Source organism: Talpa occidentalis, unplaced genomic scaffold (genome assembly GCF_014898055.3).
Source record: "Talpa occidentalis isolate TD23 unplaced genomic scaffold, MPIMG_talOcc4v2.1 talOcc4.16, whole genome shotgun sequence".
Lineage (NCBI taxonomy): Eukaryota > Metazoa > Chordata > Mammalia > Eulipotyphla > Talpidae > Talpa > Talpa occidentalis.
This window is the reverse complement of record NW_023601653.1, coordinates 67660564-67682955: the sequence shown is the minus strand read 5'-3', so window position 1 is coordinate 67682955 and position 22392 is coordinate 67660564. Positions and strand designations below refer to the sequence as shown.

The window sequence follows — 22392 nt, the reverse complement described above, 5'->3', positions numbered from 1 at the left end:
AGTAGCAATAATAACCTGCTAACAATAATGATATTAATAATAACAACAACATAGGCAAATAAATAGCTCTCCAACCGTGTATATTATAAAAGAAATCAAGAAGGTGTTGTAAAGCAGCAAAATGGCATAACCCTCTTCTCATTGCTGAGGTTTGTTTTTTTTCCCTTTGTTCTCCTTTCATTGGTTGGAAAATCACCACAGAAGTGGCGCCCATTTGAACTACTATGGATGTAATGTGAATTCTGTCTGGGATAAACCACAAGACTGAGCCTGCCAGGCCAGGTGAGGTTAGTGGTTTCATGTCTTTATGGACTTTGGTGGTTGTTCTGCCACAACCCAGTAGTTGATGGTATGAAAAATCTATGAGAGATCCACAATCTTTAGAAATCATTGACTACAACTACATTTTTCTGCATGTGAGCTAAGGCACAGAGAGGATCCATGTACAGAGACCAGCATTAGAAACCATTTAATGGTGTGAACATTTTCCCACAAAACAGCAGTGCCTCTTAAAATGAGATGTATGATTTTCTATATGTCTGTTTCTCACTTACAGAACGTATAGGTTTGACATGAAATTCTGTGAGATTCACAACCATATTTAGAAATCTTTGTATTTGTTCACTTTGTGCAGCTAAAGTCACCTCGGGCCATTTCAACATTAAATTACATTTTAAGGGTTAAAATTAGACGTGTGTGTTGGGGCAGGGACAGGAGGGGGATGCACACTCCAGAGTCAACACAGAACAGGCTTTATTTCTGATGTTTTAAGTTCTTTTGGCAAATCCACTTATTTTCCGCCTCACAGTTCTCAAATGCTATTTTTTTATGTGAGATGTAAGCGCAGTTGTTTTCTTTCTCTTCACCATTAATCTGCAATCTATGGAACAAAACAAAGTATCTTTTATATTTGGATTTTCTCACATGATTCTCCTCATCTGGCCACTGTTTCTACGGCTCTCTGGAAGGAGTGGGGGGGCTAAATGTCCCAGTAATTCACAAATATAATGGTACAACTCTTTCATGTAAGGCTAATGTCAATCTCTGGACCTTCCAACTTCCTCTTTACTGAAGCAGAATCATTCTGGCAAGAAACTTCACAATGTATCTACAGAAGAGAAGCTGTGGAATCTGGGTACTGAGTCTCCATAGTCTGTTATTAACTTGTCACGTGAAAAATTCTTAACTTCACACAGCCTGAGTTTTCTTCAATCTACAGGATAAAGTCACCGGCTATCTGGGGTGGCATGGAGATGATGTGCTTGAAAGCGTGACTGTGATTAAGCAAAGCATGTGGTCAGTAATGTGGCGGGTTCATGCAAACTTGATTAAATCATTCATGGATACACATGACATGTCATCCAAAAACTCATCCAAAGTCTGTATAGCAATAACCTTTCCACAGTGAGGTTATCTTGGTCATTTACACAAGATGCTATATTGAGACATCCAGTAGCAAACAGAAAATAGCTCCTTTGCAGCCTATGTACTTTTTTTTACATAAATGTCTTCTAACAAAGGTTAGAATACACTACACAATTTCTCAAAATGTGGGTAGTTTCTTTTTCATGCCTGGGCTCCACACTCTGACACTGAATATTTTTTTCCCTTTCATAATAATTTTCCAGTGCTGGTTGTAACCACTAAGGTATGTAGTCCCACAGTTTGAAAAAATACTTAAAATTTCTATGTGCCAACAGGCTGCAGTTAGGGAATTTTTTTTTTTAATTGTGTGTGTTTGTGTGTGTGTGTGTGTGTGTGTGTGTGTGTAGAAGAACTGGGGTACATGCCAGAGGTGTGAACTGTGAAAGGATTCACCAGAGACAGAGTGGGGAGCAGAGCAGGTGGATCTACTGTGATAATACTGCTGAGGGGAGCAGCGGGCGAGAATGGAGAGGTCTGCTGTACCATGTGGGTAGCTTCCTGGCCGGGGACCAAACTGAGGCTGTGGTGGTGGTAAAACAGAGACAACCCCTAGGCCACCAGGGTGGACCCAGTTAGAGATTTTTAAAATGTTCATATGCCCCCTCCAAAGGAGGTAGTCAATTCTTTTTCTTCCTTTTTTTTTTTTTAAGATTTATTTATACAGACAAGAACTGAGGTGTAAGCCAGAGGTGTTGTGGGGTGGAGGATTCACCAGAGAGAGTGAGAACAGAACAGGCAGATCTACAGATATACACTGCTGAGGGGAGCAGCAGGGCGAAGCAGGAGAGGTTGCCTGCACCATAAGGGTAGCTCCCTGCTGGCCTGGGATCAAACTTGTGCTGCAGTGACTGGCGATGGCTTGACAGTGCTGTCTTCAACCCCTGAGCCACCAAGGAGGCCCTCAATTCCTTTTCTTCTACAACTCCACTGCACATGAATCTTTTCATATGTGAAATTGTCATGTAATATCAGACTTAACTCATCTCAGCTAATTCTGAAACTCTTGACAATTTTTAAGTTAAATTAAAACTACAAAACTCAATCTTTAAAAGCAATGTTACTGCCCTACAATGAAAACCTGACGTAACGTGAATATTCAAATAGCCTGTCTCATACTCACATATTAGAATTTAAAAATGAGCCATTTACCCACTTCCATTTCTTCTCTGATAATGTAAAATTCAATCCAATCCAAAAATTAAGTCCTTTATCAGGTAGCTGGTGTTGTATGAGTGTCTATAAATGGAACAGAAGAGATGATTGAATATTGAATGTTTTTCTGTTCGTGGCTTGCACTCCCCTTCAGTTCACCCGCTAAAGCCCAGTTCATGTATCACTTCCTCTGTGAAACCTCTCCCTGCCTCCCCCTTAGACTTAATTATCCCTTTGTGATTTTTCTCTCTGGCTATTTAGATTTGTATTGTATTCATCCAATTGCCCTCTATTTTTTGCTTGTCTGCTTAGTCTCTCAGATGGTGAGCTTCTTAAAGTAAAAGTTAGTACTTCCATTATCCTGGAATCTTTAAGCTAAAGCTCCAAGACCTTGCTGTGGCAGAAGAAACTGCTAAGTTCTACTCAATGTTTTATGTAATTATTTACCAATTCTTCCTGATCTTGAATAAGCACCAAACTGGCTTCTTTTGTTAAGCAGTCAGCTAAACTGTGAGTCCAATGTTGGGGAGAACTAGAAATAAAAACCAAGCATTTCTCTCTGAGCAGAATCCAATCTTTGGGGCACTTCAACAGACTTGGCCTTTCTACAATAAGAAAAAGAAAAAATAGAAGTGTTATATTTCTAACCAGCCTCCATCCCACCACAACTTATCACACATGCACAGGTATCGTGAATGTGATAGGGGGAAAGGAAGTCCTAAAGCTAATCCCACAGAGGCTTTGTGGACTCCACCCCCATTCCAGACCAAAGCCATCAGGACATTGGGAAAGACAAATCCCATCACCACCAAAGGGAAAGTTGCTGGAACCTGAGGGTGGGGTTAAGCAGCCAGGTTTGGTATAAAACCAGACAGGTGGGCTTTGAGGGGTTCCTTTTTTTGGCTCTCCGCCAGCTCGTGGCTCTTGGCCAGCTCTCAGCGTGCCATTGGGTTTCCAGGCCGGCAGATCGGGTAGGACGTATTTAAGACTTTATTTCCCTGTTTTCTCCCTGAGTTGTACATTTCCTCATTTCTCTTTCCCCTGTAAATAAACCTTTTATTAACCTTTTGTGTGTGCCTGTAGTGGAGTATTAATAAGTGCCTTTTAAGCACGCGGGTGGGGACCCACAGCCAGGCAACCCGTTTTATATCAGGGCTGCCCTGTAACAAATGTACTGAAGTTTTTGTAAGTAATACTCATGATTTCATTATATTCGCGAGGAAATTGAAACTGCTGTCTATTCTGGTATCACGAATAAGGAACTAGTGAGCAGTTACACTGGGCATGAATTGAATTAAGAAATATTAGAACAGGAAAAGGCTTTCAGAGTAACTTAAGCAGCCACATCTTACATTCTAAGTTTCTGACACACAGAACAATCGTTCAAATCCACATAATCCAATGATGGTAGAGTCAAAATGTTTCAGAGTTTGCTTAAATTTGCTGCCAGTCCATACATGGACAACATATGCAAATGACCCAAAAATATTTACTTTAACAGCTTGCATAAAGCAAAGCAAACAATAATTCCTTTCCTAAATTAGAGTCAAACATCACGGAGAAAAAGTCTTAAGAAACATTCTAATTGCCAAGTTACATATTTTCTAATTAATGTGACCTATGGCATAACAATTTGCAGAGTATTTTTCAGATATCCTACAATTTCTGTTCTGTTATAATATGTACAATAAATTTCACATTCTGGTACATTCAACAATAGACTATCAAAACACACTACTTATTGGAACATAATATCTTCATGATTAATACAATAAATATTTAATATTCACTTTATGTTTGAGTGTGATTAACATCAGTCTAATGTATTCATTAAATTAAAATATCCCACTTACATGCATATTTTACTTTTCCCCTTAGAACCTGGTTACTGATTATTGACTATCTGAGCATCAGTTCCTCATGTGGGATTTGCTCTGATGATTAGGATCATCACAGACTTTGAGGAGAGACTCCTAAAGTACTATCTGGTCACCAGGGACTAGTCGTATGACCCCATGTGAGCTGTTCATCTTTTCATGCCTTAGTTTGTCAAACGTAGAATAAGTGATTATAGCATATTAATATATGCACTGTTATGAGCCTTAAGGAAGGTAATCCATGGTATCTATCAAATACCAGCGGTTACTCTTAGACATTTAAACCACAAGATCACCTGTAGTTTCATTTCTGTTCTTTTGAACATCTTGAACATCCCCAGTACAATTGTTTGTTGATGATGATGTCAGTTTCAAGGATATCACTAGTAAAAAAGCATTAAGGAAGTTAAAATAATCAAATGGACAATAAAATGAAAATATTTATCTCTTCAGGGAACTAAATGATCTCAACAAGCTTGAATACGAACAGAAAATAAAAGAACAGAGGTGCAGTAACAAAGTGTTTAGTTTGGCAACTACAATGACTACATAATAAGCAAATAAGAATATCCACAAAACAAGGGAACTCACTTGGACATTGAGTTGCCTGTTTTCTACTAGGTAAGTCAATATAAAGGTGCTAAATTCTTAAAGTGCTTACACTTCTCTCTGAAACTTTTCCTCTTCAGATTGAGTATAATTATATTTACCCCATGAGAGAGATTGTTATTGCATTCTGGAATTTTTTTGATACTTAAGAAACTGTAAATGAGTAGCAACTTAAAATTTCTTCATTGTTGCATATTTTTCTCATAATTGTAATCTTCTTTTAAGTTTTTGTAAACTCCTTTTAAGTTCATACATGTGAAATCCCTATGGAGACTTAGCAGAAAATTCAGAAAGAAAAAATAAAATGCTGTAATTGCAAAGTGGATATGGGCTGAGCATTATTAAAAGTATTGTTTTGTTATTGTTTTTATTTCACTGGTCTTTTACTATATCTGGGTGGTCAAATTATGTTAAGATACTCTAATATTTATGAGAGCAGTTGAGTAAATGTTCTGAAGCAAATGGTCTTGAATCACTTACCTGAAACACTCAACCCAATCACAGCCAAGGAGAGAAGAATAAGCCCAGCACAGCCAACTTTCAGAGCAAGTTGATGCCAGGATGGACACTGACAGACACCTGAGAAGGTAAGAAAATACATGCATTTAATTCCCTTGAGTTCACTGGTACAATAAGCACAGGTAGTTTTTTTTTTAATATTTATTTTTATTTATTTATGCAAATAAGAACTGGGGCACAGGCCAGTGGTGCAGGGGGTAAGAGGATTCACCAGAGACCATGTGGAGCAGAACAGGAAGATACACTGAAATACACTGCTGAGGGGAGCAGCAGGTGAGATAGAAAATGTCTACTGTGCCATGTGGGTCATTTTCCTGGCTGGGAACCCAACTTATAGTCACAGTGGCTGGCAATAGGATGACAGTGATGAGACTTTATCCCCTGTGCCATAGGGAGACTAGCACATGCAATTTTGATCACATTTGGATAACTGGGGACAGAAAAGAACATTTATCAGACTTCTTAATGTAGAATCCCGCAAAATTAATTCTCTATCACATTTACCTGGAAGTTAACTCAGTGATAAAAGCTGAAATATTTATGCTGTCTTATGTACAAAAGATTGGTTTACAAATTATCAAGTGAGATAGACATAAGATATTTTGAAAATTGCCAAGTGTTATAAGAAAATAAAACATCTGTCCTATTCCAGAGAGTATGTCAAATTATTTTGTCAAAAAAGGATCACCTTCACTCATTGAAGATATATTTTGTGAGGTTCTATTTGTGACAAACACCATTTTAGTCACTATGATATATAAAATTCTGTTTGTGGACATGGATTTCTCTGCTTTTTGTTGTCCAGAAAAATCATCTCCAATTAAGACCAAGTGCATTGCAATCAAGGAAGAGTATTTTGTCAGTCTGCTAATTATGTTAGTGAGCATAATGTCACATGAACTGATGCCTACATTGCATAGTTTAAACAAATATCAAATATCTTTGCTTTTCTCCAACATATCGAGTACAATAAACTGTCTCATGTTTATCAGAAGTTTTGGTTAATTAGCTAATTAATGAAAGTGAATGATAAATTAATCATAACTTTACCAATGTATTTTGTTACTGGACATCTTTAAAATGGATTTCATAGGGAAAATTTTAAAAAAAGAATTTATTAAATTTTGGGAGATCATATAATCTAACATTATATAATGCCATAACATTGATTAGATGTAGAATTAGATTAGAATTAGATGTAGAATAAGCATTTTGACATTTTCTCATTGATTCATTTTGTTTAATATAACATTATGTAACAGTATATAGCAATATAATATAATGTTGTAGTGCAATGTTACTTAAATAAAAAAAAAATCTTGGGAAACACTGGGCTATAACTCCAAACATTAAATTAGCTGTAACTTTATTGTGCTAATTCACACTAAACTATCTTTATACAATATAACTCTCATATCTCTTATTTAAGGATAAGAAATATTTGCTCCCGGGCCTCCCCGGTGGCGCAGCGGTTGAGCGCTGGGTTGCGAAGCTGCGCGCGGCCTCTGGAGGAGGGTCCCACATGGCGCGCGGACCTCTCCTGCCGCCCGCTGCTCCCCTCAGCAGTGTGCTTCGGTCCTTCTGCCTGCTCTGCTCCCCGCTCTGGCTCTGGTGAATTCTCTCGCCCTCCCGCGCTTCTGACTGTACCCAGTGCATGTATAGACAAAACAAACAAACAAACCAGCAAACAAATAAATAAAGCATGCCTCTATAAAAAAAAAAATAAAAAAAAAAAAAAAGAAATATTTGCTCCCATTTGTTTTGTAGAATACTAGATATATTACAATTACAAATTCTGTTTATTTTATTTTATATTTTTTAAAGATTTATTTATTTATGCATACAAGAGCTGGGGTACAGGCCAGAGGTGTGGGCAGTGAGAGGATTCACCAGAGACAGAGTGAGGAGCAGAACAGGCAGAGCCCCTGAATACAACATTGAGGGGAGCAGCCGGCAAGACAGGAGAGGTCTGCTGCGCCATGTGGGTTGCTCCCTGGCCGGCCAGCGGAACAAACTCATGCTGCAGAGGCTGCGGATAGCTTCATAGGTTGCGTCTTAACCCCTTGCGCCAACAGGGAGGCCCTGCAAATTCTTTTTTAAATCATATTAGAATCAAGGGTCTTCACAAGTAAAAGTTTTCTAATTTATCTACAGTTATTGATTTATTCATGTTATTTATACTTTTTTATATTTTTCTATTATTTCTCAATATAAATGATTACCTGCCTTGAGTTACTTATTAAAAACTTGAATCAGACATGCTAAAATGTTGCCTTTTACTCTCAATATATGTTCCAAAGTGACTTTCAAGTCCAGCTAAACTTTGTTTCTCTACATGCTCCTAACAATTGACCTATGCTCATCACATTATAGACAACTGCAGTGGTCTCATCTGTTGTTGTGCTGACAATCACATAGGAGCTTGTTCTTATGAATGTCCTTAGGGAAATGGAATTAGGGTAACTAAATGTGATAAGGAAGGAAGTAGATTAGATTCAAGGTAGTGACATGTGGACTACCAACAGGAGGTGGCAGGTGTGAGTTGATCCCAGAGGACACTCCAAGCCTCTGGGCATCCATCTGAATAGGAGAAAACTAAATGAGATATTGATAGACTATCAATGAGCGCCAGCATGACACAAGTGGCTACATTCAGCCCATGAACCTAAGACAAACCCTAGGTTCTCACTCCTGGCTCTTCTGAATCACTTTTCTGCTGCTCTAAGAGGTTGGAATGAATGGATTTACAGAAGCAAATGGGAAAGAAAGGTAAATCTAACTCTGTGGGTTAACCCATTCACTGCATGTACACAGTCTATGAAGTCATCTCACTCTGTTGTTCTGTACCATTTAATGGTTTTCTATCAAGAAACATAAACATCTATAAACATAATCTCTATAAAGGGATTTACACATCCCTATTCATCCTGGTGTCCCGCTGCATCTCTAACTTCATCTCCTGTGTGCTGCCTTTCACTCTAACTCACATCTCCTCCTACAGCAAGACAGGCAAGACCTCCTCTCAGAACTTTGCAACTGCGGGACCTTTTTCCAAAAGAACATGTCTCTGTCCTGCATTTCTTCCAGGTCTTGATTTAAATGTCAAACCATCATGGAGGCCTTCTACGATGTTCTGTGCCCTCCCACAAACCTAAATTCCAGTTCCCTTTGTTATTTTGGTCAAGTGCATTCATTATCAACTGCTCCTTTCATAAATACTTAGCTATTGGCTTATTTGCATGTCTCCATAAAACAAAGAAGAAGGTTTTCCCCTCTGTTTTACTTGTGACTGTAGACTCTGCCTGAGGTGCAAAGGAGGCACGTAGTAAGTGCCGACTTTTGAATAAATTCTAAAGGTTCATTGCCAATACCTGTTCTAGAAGACTGAGCCTAGCCCACAGCTAAATAGGTCATATATCTCTCCAGTTGTACTGACAGCCCATGATACAATCACTATCGTACATGTTACCACAACCTGACCATTTGGTCAGAGACTCAACAGTGGTTTCCTGATGCTGTGATACTAGAGCAGTAACTATAATCTCATGTTTTGTTTTAAATTTATTCTATTACCTCCCCCCTGAGATTTACCTTCAAGATTATATTTTCTGGACAATGAATGTATCAGAGTAGGTAAATTTTCTGAACCCATTTATATGGGGTCATAGAGAGTAGCTTCTGAAGAAAAACATCTCACTATCTTTCTGACAGCCCTTATTACAATTCCATCCACCCTCCCCTCCATTGGTATAGCACCTGAATAAGGAAAAAGAAAATCTTGTTCGTACAATCAAGAAATAACAGCCTTGACGAAACCCTAATGCTGTTATCAGAATTCTGTTTCCCTTAATTCCCATATGAAGAGTATATTAAAACATATTCGATTATCCTGACTTTGCCCCACAACATGAACATTGATTAATAGCTTCAAATCTATATGCAACCATTGAGGAAGGGGACATCCAAATGTTTAGCATAATCAGGTTAAATAAAAATTTCAATATTATTGATGTTAGTAAATTTGGCTAGGTTTCAGATGGCCCTGATATTCATGCTCAGTTTCATCTAGTTTCTGGGATTTGTTTCATGAACTCCAGGTCATATGTCAGTCACCTTTTACCTGGGGTTAGAGCTCCATTTCTTTCTGCAGAATACTCCTCCTTTGGCAACGAGAAATGTGTGGCTTTTAACAGACATTCAAATTGGTTCCCTAGCGATACTTTTTCAAGTTTCAGAGTAAGAAGTTATCAGATTGTAATTATATTCAAGTCTTTGCTCCTGAATATGACTTTCTTCCAGAAAGATTTCCTCTTCTCTTCTGAGAGTGAAGAATGTCCATCAGTAAGGCTACACTTTGTATTCTGAAAGGCATGGTATGGATGCAAATACATTGGGCTTGATCTTAGTATTTTGTAGAGCATTTGAATGAGGTGGGGTACTACTGCATAAAGGTAGCAATATTTCCCTAAAAATCCTTTGTTTATACATGTAAAATACTTCTTCAGGGTCTTTTAACCAAGGTACAGTAATAGATATGATTTTCATTTTTACCACACATACTTTAATAAAAATAAATCTGTAGGATGTGCTTTTCCTCACAATTGGGATTACCTATAATCAGGCTTAATATTAATCTGGGACTGCTACTCATTCAAAGCAATGATTTAATACCACATATTTATCAAGAAAAACTAACTATGGAATATAAACAAATGCCAAAAGGAAAATCAAAGTCACTTACCCTGAGGAACAGATGGGGGTGATGAACTTTTAAGGCCCGATTTCCTGGATACATTTAATTCAGCGTACATCACTTGTCCATCCATAGCAAAGAGGAGACAGTGGCACTAACTTTGCGTGAGGGAAAACTCTAGGTCCTCTGATGCAAGATCAGCAAAAGGAAGTGCCTAGTCTGAAATGCTTTGTTATCTCCCTTGCACCCACACCTCTAGCTGTGGGTTTCTCCATAAATTAGTGACACTGGCCATTTACTGAGTCCACTGTATTTGAATATTCAATAATGGATTTAGTGAACTAACTGTTTTTTTGTTTGACAAATTGTGGGAAGGCTTGTTTGTAGTTGCACCTCTGACCTTCAGAGGGAAATGAGGTATTCATCTAATGTATAACTTAAAGAGACCCTTAAATAAATACAAAAACCAAAAAAATCAACAACAACAACAACAAAAAAAAACCCAACCCAGTCATCTTGATAAGTAAGACTTACCACAATGTTGTTAAATACTAAGCACTCATGCAAAATAAAGCCCCGTACAATGCCTTCCCCAAACTCTAAATTCTCCCTGAAATATTTGTGCTCCAAAGAAAGCTACAAAATGCAGAAAATGGAGCTGTAGATGTGGAAAAGGCCCTTGACATTTGACAGAAGAAAGAGACCACCAGAAGGAGAGGGGGTGTGGGAGCGGGTGGGCTAGAGCCCCATGGCACTTTGGTGGTGGGCATGGTGTGATAGCACACATTGTGGAGGTGTAGAGGTGTGAACTTATAAGCCTAAAATACATACAGTGGGTAAATTGTTACCTCATAGACATAATTTAAAAATTAGCAAAATGGTGCTTTTAGTGCACTGAAGTTTAATATCAAATTATGAATCATAACTGAGAATACCAGGGACCCACAATTGTCATTAAAATTAATTTATTCAAGGTAAGTGTGCCTACTTCAAATAGAAGTCTGCAAAAAATTTATAAACATCTGGAAATATAAGCTGATAACAGTCTTTATCCACATGGATATTCATGGATGGCTCATTTCATTTTGCTTGTTGTAGTTTTGCTTGTTATGGCAATTATCTGCTCTCATGAAGATCCATAGTACCATTGTATACATATAAAATAAAATGCTCACAGGAATTCAAACCTGGCGATTTTTCTAATTTGTTAATATATTAATTTGAGCATTCAATCACATAGATGACACTTTCACAAGAAAAGTCTATCAGAATTCAGATATCGAAAAAAAAGAATTCAGGTATAGGCTGTCACTGTTATCTCTACCTAGAGAGATTTTACACATACACACATATATATAATATTAAATCTAGAAATTTTAGGGGGTAAAAGATTATAAGTAATTATGAGGTTTGGCATGTAGCAATATTACTAATAATACTATTAATAAGGCAGTATACTGAGTAGTTCAAGGAATAATAGATGTTTAACTACATGACTTATTTTGACATTTAACTTTGCTGGCTCAGTAGTAGATGTTGGGTTAGACAGGAAAATAAATAGGAACAAAATTACCTTATAATATGAAGAAGCATAATTGAAACAAAAAAATTGGTTCCAACATGTGGAGATATGAGAATCATTCTCAAAAAGGTAAAAATAAAAGAGGTAATCTTTTGAAAAAAAACAAGTGGTAATCTTCAGAGAAGGGAAGCCACGCTAGGATGCTAGGTCTAACAGAGTAAAGAAAATAGCAGACTAGGGAACTCCAAGCCCTCCATCGTCCACAGAGACACAGAATTAACAACACTCTAAGGACCATATTACTTCTATAAGAGTCCCTGAGAAGGTTGACAAGCTATAGCACCCAGGTCATTGTAAAACAAAGAAGAGATTGCAATAAAGGAGTAAAAATAATTCCAGCATTTGGTAACTGGTTGATGCCTCTCTTGTTACAGAGCATGGTGAAGCTGCATTAGGAGGAAGCTCATACACTATCCTCCTTGGAAATGGGAAGATGAGTTGGATTGTACCTCCTACATCCTGCATTGACTAGGTGCTATTTGAGGGACTGGATTCTGTCTTGGCTGACTGGGAGACTTTACAGGATCAGGTAAGTTTGGAAACCACTATAAATTGTGGTGAGCCACAGACAATCCTGAAGTTCTTCAAGCAGACATAGGGGTCACAAGAGATAAGGAAATGTAGAGAAATACTAGCATCTCCAGCTTTGCAAGATAAAATCATTACACAGAACTCAATTGCATTTTTATGCACTAATGATGAACAATTTAGAAAGGAAATGAAGAGAAATATTCCATTCACAAATCATCAAAAAGATTAAATGTTCCACCATAAATATGATTGAGGAGGTGAAAGACATTAAAACAATAAAACTGTACTGAAAAAATATAAAGCTGTAAGTAAATGAAAATACATCCATGGATTAGAATATATGGATTAGAAAAAGTAATATTGTTAAGCTGTGTATACTACCTAACGTGTACTATAGATGAGTCAATTTGATGAACCAATTCAACCCATATCCAGATTACAAAAGTATATTTTTTCAGAAACTGAAAAACCAGCCTAACATTCCCTAATCAAAACAGTGTCTTATAAACACAGCAAAATGGCCAGAATAAGCATCATGTATATGGCCATATGATCTTTAACAGTGAGACCAAGGGTGTTCAATGGGGAAAAAAATGTCTTCAACTAACGATGTGGGAAAATAATATATATTCACACGCAGAAAAATGATGATGGGCCATTTTTTTACACTCTATATAAAATTAATGGCAAGTGGATTAAAAATCTAGTATAAGACTTAAAACTATAAAACTCTAGAAGTAAACATAAGAAAAGCTTCAAGACATTGGACTTGGCAAATGATTTCTTTCATGTGATATCAAAATCATAGGCAACAAAAGGAACAATAAGCAAATTTTAAAATTTTTTTGTGCCAAAGGACACAATCAGTAGAGTAAAAGGTCAATTTATAGAATAGGAGAACATATATGTAAATCGTATATTTGATAAGGAGATAATATCCTGTACATATATAGTACTTCTATGGCCCATTGTCAATGGCAACAAAATGAGAGAACCTGGTTAAAAAGTGAGCAAAGGTCTTGAGTAGACATTTCTCCAGAGATGGTATACAAATGGTCAAAAGTATAGGGAAAGATGCTCAACATCACTAATCATCAGGAAAATACAAATCAAAACCACAATGAGATATTGCCTAAGAACAGTTAGAATGACTAACACATACACAACAAAATCAGAAAATGACAAATATGAGAAAGAATATAAAAACCACATTGCCTTAGGGTAAATGGTGCAACCACTATGAAAAATAACAAAGAGTTCAGTCAACACTACAAAAGAAAAACTACCCTATGAACCAGGACTCCTATGTCTGCATATATATTCAAAAGAATTTTTCTTAGTGATATTTAAATCACTTTTTTTATAGCAGCACTGTTCAGTATTCACAATAGTTTAAACAACCCAAATGTCCACTCCCAGATGACTGGAGAGTGAAAATGTGGTGTGGAACACCGTTCCTTTTCAAGAAGAAGGAAACTAAGTCATACTCCATTGTGGATGAGTCTTTAGGTTTTATAAGCATGAGTCCAATGAACAAATATTATTTCACTTGTATAAAGTATGAAAGCAGCAAAATTCACAAGAACAAGAAGTAGGTGACTCACTAGGGTGTGGGGAGGAAAGAAGTTACTAAGTATGTATAGAATTTCAGATTTGTAAGATGAGCAATTCTGGAGATCTGCTTTACAACAATATAAATAAAGTTAACACTTTGGAGATGTAGTGTTAAAATTTGGTAAGAAGGTAAACTCTGTCTTATGTCTTTTTACCGTAATAGATAATAGAAAAATAATACAGAAGAAAATTTGTGCAACTGGGGGAAAACTAATGTTCAGTAGTAACAAATAAGGAAGGGAGAGAATGTACTCTAAAATATCAAAGATGTAGGACAGTGGTCTTGATGGAATGACTCTGTCTCCTCCACCCAGAGATGAGGGAAATGGTCAGTTGGAGGAAAGCAGTGAGACAATGGGTATGGGAGAACAGTAAGAGCCTCCAAGGACTCAATGGGGGTGCAACAGCCTCACCCCACTTGTGTTCCACTTCATTTACTTGTCTCAGGAATCTGTGAGCTCTGCTGACTTGCTTATTCAATATGGAATTAGAAAGAAAATTATTCCTAAGTGTAAATATTGAAATTTGTAAATTTCACTGAAGACCTCTCATCTGACTGTAGCTTGTTAGACCTTTGCTTGGTCTTCTCACTCATCAGGGTCCAGCTTTATTTGTTAGGTCCCCATTTCTTTGCACATGTCTCAGTATTTCAGTGTTTTATAAAAATAGATACATTTTTACCTTTCCTCTTGTTCTTGGAGATTGTTCATGCAGGATATATTTACACATTATTTTTATTTTTTTGTTTTATTTTTTTAAAGATTTATTTATTTATTTATACAAGCATTGGGTACAGTCAGAAGCATGGGAGGGTGAGAGAATTCACCAGAGCTAGAGCGGGGAACAGAACAGGCAGACTGATGAAATACACTGCTGAGGGGAGCAGCGGGCATGGCAGTGGAGGTCTGCGTGCCATGTGGGACCCTCGCTGGCCGCTGGGAATTGAACTGGCACTGCAGAGGCTGCAGGCAGTTTTGCAGCCCAGAGCTCAACTGCTGCGCCACTGAGGAGGCCCTATACATTATTTTTAAAGCGTTAATATCAATTATGTCTGTTTCACAATTAGACATGAATTTTCTGGTAACATGCATGTTAAGAGCCTGTATCTCTGAATTATATACAATGTTGTAAACCAATGTTATTGCAATTTAAAAAAATGGAAAATTTCCCCTGAACCACAGCTATACTTGCATTGTCAGGGAAAAATTCCATGGAAATAGCTGAAGAAATGAATCCCTGTCTCAGGTACTTGTGCTGTCCTGTGCTCCATGTTGGCGCTGGAGAGTAGGTGTGCAGCTCCTCCTGGTTGGGTTTGCTGGAGCTGCCATAACAAAGTGCCCTAGTCTGGGTTCTCTTTCTCATATAGTTCTAAGGGGTTAAAAGCCTGAGATCAAGATGTTGAAGCAGGTTAATTTTGGGAATTGTAAATATCTTCTCTCCATAGCTTCACAGGATCTTCTCCATGGATGTACCTTAAACTTCTCTGCATATAAGGACAGTCATATTGAATCAGGACTCACCCTAATGGCCTGGTTTTAACTTAATTTCTTTGTTTAAAGACCCTATCTCCTATTATAGTCACAATCTGGGCTGTGGGTTAGGATTTGCACATAAGACTATTTTGCATGGAGCAGGAGAAAGCACAATTTACTCATATTATCTCTTAATGTCTTTTCCATATTTAAGACAGATAGTGGTTTTATTTGCTTACAAAAGAAGATTTTATGGGCCTTCCCAGTGGCACAGTGGCTTGAGCTCAGCGCTGTGAGGCTGTCCTCTGTGGCCTCTGTAGAGTGGGTTCGATTCTCAGCTGGCCAAGGAGAAACCCCATATGGAGAGGCAGACCTTTCCTGTCTTGCCCGCTGCTCCCCTCAGCAGTGTTTTCAGTCTGTCTGCCTGTTCTGCTCCCTGCTCTGTCTCTGGTGAATCCTCTCACCCTCCTGCATCTCTGGCCTGTGCCCCGGCTCCTGTATAAATAAATAAATCTTGAAAAAAAAAGAAGAAAAAAAGAGAAGATTTTGTATGTGTGTGTGTGTGTGTGTGTGTGTGTGTGAGAGAGAGAGAGAGAGAGAGAGAGAGAGAGAGAAAGATTTGGTATTATAACTTAACATAAGCATTTTATAATGCAAAAATTAAAGATGTCTACACACCAACTGAACCTACTGATTTCTACAAAACTAAATGCAAATTCTACCAAGCAGTCAATGTATTGTCCATAGTTTGTTCCATATGAATGATACAGAGATTCACAAGATTTGTAGCAAAATCAAGAGAAAAAGATACTGCCCAGAAATTTTGGGCAGGGAATGGTTTATAATTTCTACTGCTAAAGAATTAGGTCAGTCACTTTTACATACAGGAAGTAACACAAAGAACTCCCTAAAGCACTTTGCTATTTATAGCTATGGTCAGCCATGTGGCAGTGAGCAATGGCCTTCTGAGTATTTGCCTGAGTCAGGCATCCATCTTGCTAAGTCTCACTTCTATACCCTAAGAGTTGTGTTTCTTTTTAGAATAGCACAGTTCTCCTATCATTTTGGTGTCACCAAATACACAGCATGTAGATGGGAGAAAAGGCAGCTGCTGGAAATCAAATTCTCAAAGCCCTTCCTTTATAGTGATATGGTCTACTTATGAGGTTGAGGCAGTACTTAGAAAACATCTACTCTGGGGCCTCCCCGGTGGCGCAGCGGTTGAGCGCTGGGTTGCAAAGCTGCCCGCGGCCTCTGCGACGCTGGTTCGATCCCCGGCTGCTCCCCGGCCACCGGAGGAGGGTCCCACATGGCGCGCAGACCTCTCCTGCCGCCCGCTGCTCCCCTCAGCAGTGTACTTCGGTCCTTCTGCCTGCTCTGCTCCCCGCTCTGGCTCTGGTGAATTCTCTCACCCTCCCGCGCTTCTGACTGTACCCAGTGCATGTATAAACAAAAAAACAAAGAAAGAAAAACATGCCTCTATATATAAAAAAAAAAAAAAGGAAGAAAACATCTACTCTGTTATACTTCATATATTTGTCAGGAGGATTATGTAAGTGTAAGCTAAATATAAATTGCAAAATACACTATTTGCACAGCAACAAAAAATGTGATGTCTAAACCAGGTCTTCAGAGGAAACAAAAGGACAGGGTAAATCCGTGGCTGGATGGTGAGTGGTGGTTGCGGTGAGCCTGGTGGTAAAGGAAAGAACATTTATTTGAAACAAAACCAAAGCAGCTTTGCAACAAAAGGTCAAGGGACGTGATTTTTCAACAACATCAAAAGTAGAAAGTTGCATCAAGCATTTATCTTTTTTTTTTAAAGATTTATTTATTTATTTATACAAGCACTGGGTACAGTCAGAAGCGCGGGAGGGTAAGAGAATTCACCAGAGCCAGAGCTGGGAGCAGAGCAGCAGAAGGACAGAAGTACACTGCTGAGGGGAGCAGCGGGCGGCAGGAGAGGTCTGCGCGCCATGTGGGACCCTCCTCCAGTGGCCAGGGAGCAACCGGGGATTGAATCAGTGCTGCAGAAGCTCTGGGCAGCATTGCAACCCAGCGCTCAACCATTGTGCCACTATCAGTGTTATTTATGCATAAAAATTTTTATCAATTGCATAAAAATTATGCATACAAATTATCTGCAGCAACCACAGATCTGATGTTAACTTTGGAAGGGAGAAAGGGAGAAAATAATTTTAGTTGTATCTGTACATTTTATTTGTTCATTTTAAAAATTGGTATGCTTCTGCACAGCAAAAGACACCATAGCAAAAACAAAGAGAAACCCCACCAACTGGGAGAACATTTTGGCACACAACACTAATGATAAAGGACTGATCACAAAAATCTTCGAAGAGCTGATGAGACTCAACAAAAACAAAGAAAATAATCCAGTCAAAAAATGGGCAGAAGAGCTAAAAAGAAACTTCTCTGAAGAGGAAATGCAAATGGCCAACAGGCATATGAAAAAATGTTCAACATCACTTGTAATCAGGGAAATGCAAATCAAAACTACCATGAGATACCATCTTACACCAGTGAGAATGGCACATATTAAAAAAACTAGCAACAACAAATGTTGGCGAGGGTGTGGAGAAAAAGGAACTCTCCTGCACTGTTGGTGGGAGTGCAAACTGGTCCAACCACTATGGAGAGCTGTGTGGAGATTTCTGGACCTACTTAACATAGAGCTTCCATATGATCCAGCAGTTCCACTCCTAGGTATTTACCCAAAGGACACAGAAACATCAATTCCAAAGGGCACCTGCACCCCTATGTTTATAGCAGCACTGTTTACAATAGCTAAGCTTTGGAAACAACCCAAATGCCCAAAAATAGATGACTGGATCAAGAAGATGTGGTACATATACACCATGGAATATTACTCAGCATTCAAAAAGGATAAACACGTGCAATTTGCAGCAACATGGATGGTGCTGGAAGGGATCATGCTCAGCGAAATAAGCCAGAAAGAAAAAGAAAAATACCAGATGGTCTCTCATAGCAGGAATCTAGAAAACTTAAATAAGGGACCAAGAAAAAGAATAACTATAAGAAAGTAAAAATCAAAATCAACAAAAACTATGAACCAGAGACTCTCTATGGGGGGTGGGGCGCAGGGAGGGGAGGGACTGTGGTCTAAATAAGGGGGTTGCAATTGTATGGGGAATATAAAAATAAAATTTATTATAAAAAATAAAAAAAATAAAAATTGGTATGAAGGAAAGATAGCAAGTGCTACTACATGTGATATATGTGAGTCATCTTATTTTGAATCTCTTAATCTGAATTCTTTTTTTTTCTATCAATGCAAAATATATACTTGTTCAAAATTTTCTTTCCAATATCTTTTGTCATTTTGCCTGCTTGCATTTCATATTTAGCAAATTTATTTTAAACAAACATACTTCATTAATATGTGGTTTTATCCTCTTTAGTTTTGTTGACATAGTAGGTTACCCATACGTTTATCTCCTTACTTTGTATGTGTGTGAGCCTGTGTGTGTGTGTGTGTGTGTGTGTACATATTATATCTGTCTTCTTGTTATGTGGTCTATGTCTTCTTTGTGTAGTTGGTAGTTGCACATTCTTCTTTTGGGAATTTGGAAGTTTCCTAATCTTATGAATGTCATAAATGACTATATTTGGATGAGAATTTGCATTGTTTTTACTCTGAGTGAGGCTGAGTCTAAATTCAATCTTTCAGCATCATTTGTAGATCCTTTTGGTAAATTTTCTGTTTCTGTCATTTGATTATATTTTTTTAAATGGCTATTCCTAGTGCTAGTAATTACTTTTGAAAAGTACCACGGGGTAAAGAACAGTCAGGCCAAGTTTCCTCAGGGGAAGGGAAAGTTTATTGCTCCTGGGTGGACCTCATTGACCCAACGTGGGGGTCAGTAAAGCCGCGCACGTTGTCTGGGGGAGGCAGGCTTTTATAGAGTGAGGAGAGGTCAGGTGGGAAACTGGGTTCCTATGGCGGGAAAAAGTTTGTAGGGTGAGAAAAGATTTGTGCAGCAGGTGGAGGTTCTTTGTCTGAGGAAAGATTTGTAGGGGGAGGCTCATTGTCTGAATCCTCTAGGCAAGCTTTGGCATTCCTGTCCCCAGGCGGGCTTTCTGGTGGGCTTTTGCATTCTGGCCTCCTGCATGGACCTTTCATACCAGCGTTTTGTTGATAAGAAAAATGGCGACAGTTCTTTGTTTGGCTACTTCCTGTTGAAAGGGGGCCAAGACCAAGGGGGTGGCTCAGGCCTGGTTATGAGGGTCTTCTGCAGGGATGCAAGAATATGGGTGGAGAAGGAGTTTGTTAAAGGTGGTACGAGACATTTCCCGAATGCGAGCCTGTATGAATTTTAGGAGGCAAGGAGGAAAAAGAACAAATAAGGTTAGGGCCTCCCCAGTGGCGCAGCAGTTGAGCGCTGGGTTGCGAAGCTGCCTGCGGCCTCTGCGGCACCAGTTCGATCCCTGGCTGCTCCCCGGCCACCGGAGGAGGGTCCCACATGGCGCGCAGACCTCTCCTGCCACCCGCTGCTCCCCTCAGCAGTGTACTTCAGTCCTTCTTCCTGCTCTGCTCCCCACTCTGGCTCTGGTGAATTTTCTCACCCTCCAGCGCTTCTGACTGTACCCAGTGCATGTATAAACAAACAAACAAACAAACAAATAAATAAATAAAACATGCCTCTATTAAAAAAAAAAGAAAAAAATAAAGTTTTCATTAGTATTGGCCCCAAGAGTGGGAGGAGCCATGACACTATAGGATTTTGAAACCATGTCAATTGGAATCCCCGGTTTCCCATTCTATGTCTTTGCGTAGTTTCATTAAGGCTTCCACATTTTGTTCTACAATCCCCGATTCATTGATATAGTAACAACATTCTTCCCTGAGAAACAGGCAGATACCCCCCTTATTAGCTGTAAACAAGGCCAGAGCCCGCCGGTTTTGGAGAGTGACCTGTGCCAGGGAGGGGAGCTATCTTTGTAATGATGCTAAAGACATCATTACAGTTTTTCTAAGGAGGTATCTATTCGTTCATAAAATTCCTGGGCAGAAATCAGGCTGTGTCCCAGGGCCCCCACCTGCCATACTTGCAGCTGCTATCGATGATGCCAGGCTGGTTCCCACCATGATTGGAAGAAAGGCCGCCCGCTTAGTCCGATGTGGTGAGAGCAGCCAACCTAGCTCAGACCATCCGTACAGAGCTAACTGTGGTACCAGGAGGACTTGGATACATGGGCCTGGAGTCGCAGAATTAATACACCGAGAGAGAGAGCCATTGCACCAGAAAAAAATTTCCCTTTGTTGTTGTTTGGAGCACAGAAGTAAACAAAATGTTAGAAGTACAGGAATGAAAGCTGACAAGGGCATCAGTTTGATCGCAAGGGTAGTTGTGATTGGAGTCCCATAGGGGGACTGAGAGCTGGGGAGTCTGGCAAGCAGCATCCGTTATTTTGGTGGTAGTGGTATTGAGATTGATTGGAACTGCCGCCAGTAGAGACCTCTGAAGGGAAGCGCAGAGGAAACAAGAGGAGGTATTAGTCCTGAGAGAGTCATTTAGGAAGGTTATAGAATTTTGGATTATATGAATCCAGATTGAGGGTGTCTCAGTATTTTCTAATGATGTTAGCTGGCTTTGCAAGACTTGTTCTGAGTGAAGGATATCTTGGGAGACCTGGACGGAAGCATTTTGTGTTGGGACATAGGCTCTGTCTATTTTGAGGGTCACACGGGTAGGAGCTGTACCCTGTAGCATGTAATTTAGCTACCACTCCGGCTACCCATCCGGTGTCCGAGGGGTATCGGATTTTAAGCATAAACTGGTTTCCTTCCAGGAGAAAAGAGGAGCTCCGTGGCTGGTAAGGCGAATGTATCTTGCAGCTCCAATATGGGCAGCCTCCGTATTCCTCCCCATAAGTGGACCCCTTTTTGCAGTAGTCCCGTGTTTGATCATAGGCAAAACAGAGGAAAGGTTGGTACATCGTGCTTACCGAGCTAAGTTTAAGAATTATTGAGATTTCTGCAGAACAGCCAGATAGGGGGCAGTCCGCTGTGCCCACCAAATGGGTGGTCTCGGTAGACCCTGAGACATAGGTCTCCCTAACTTTGAATTTCCATACATAAGACAATGAGCTAGGGGAGATTTTGACAAGAAATGCGCATCCTAGTAGGACCCAGATTATGACATACATACTGTTTGTCTTTGGGGGCACGCTTGACCCTTAATAGTTGGTACTGAGACACAGGGCAAGCTAGGGTTATTAGGCAGTTTTAGGGACAGTGCAGGAGGGGACCTCTGAAGAATTTAGGGAGGCTTCAGAGATAAGGACAACCAAGGGATGTAACCAATTCCACTGGGAAAAACAAACATCCCAAGACCATTGTTAACAAAATGGGAAAAACAAACATTCCAGGACCACGGACAATATCCAGGATGGTCCTGGTTTTCTTCAGGTGATAAAGATAAAGTGTGGAGATGCTCTCCCGGAAGACTAGGCCATGAAGATAAAGATGTAACAAATGGGGAAAGACAAACCTGTTAGATAAGGAATGTGAAGATCCCCCACTCAGTAGCAAATTAAGTGAGACAGCTGAGAACTGACCAATCACAAAGAGACTGGTGGAGCTTTAGAATAATCAGGGAAAGAAAGTATATATTCCCTGAGACACAACTCCACTTTGGCTTCCTTGCCCCTCCCAGGCCTGGTTCCCTGGCCTGGGAGTCCCACTTTATTTCTGTTCTTTTTCTCCTCAATAAACTTTTCTTTCTCTAAACAAACCTGCCTCTTCTCGCTTGCTTGCCTGAGCGTCTGCGAAGTTCCTGATGCGGCTTCGTGAGACACCAACCCGTGGGGGTCTAGTGACTGGGACTCAGCGCTGCCCCTGCAGCCTGGGATCCGTTCCTGGCTGGAAGACTAGGC

General features: G+C 39.4%; 1 protein-coding gene across 2 annotated transcripts; it reads right to left on the bottom strand.

The window, feature by feature from the left end:
* Positions 1-736: 736 nt before the first annotated feature.
* LOC119247033 (killer cell lectin-like receptor subfamily B member 1) lies at positions 737-10422 on the bottom strand. 2 transcript variants are annotated; one of them, XM_054696822.1, is made up of 6 exons: positions 10324-10422; positions 5544-5642; positions 4751-4837; positions 3025-3182; positions 2546-2661; positions 737-880 (listed from the first exon to the last, which is right to left on the bottom strand). In XM_054696822.1, the coding sequence occupies exons 1-6, from the start codon at positions 10406-10408 to the stop codon at positions 754-756; spliced, it is 672 nt and encodes a 223-aa protein (XP_054552797.1). In that variant the 5' UTR covers positions 10409-10422; the 3' UTR covers positions 737-753. The 2 variants fall into 2 exon arrangements, with proteins under 2 accessions (XP_054552797.1, XP_037369155.1); XM_037513258.2 differs by having other exon boundaries at positions 823-880; positions 2575-2661.
* Between the last annotated feature and the right edge of the window lie 11970 nt (positions 10423-22392).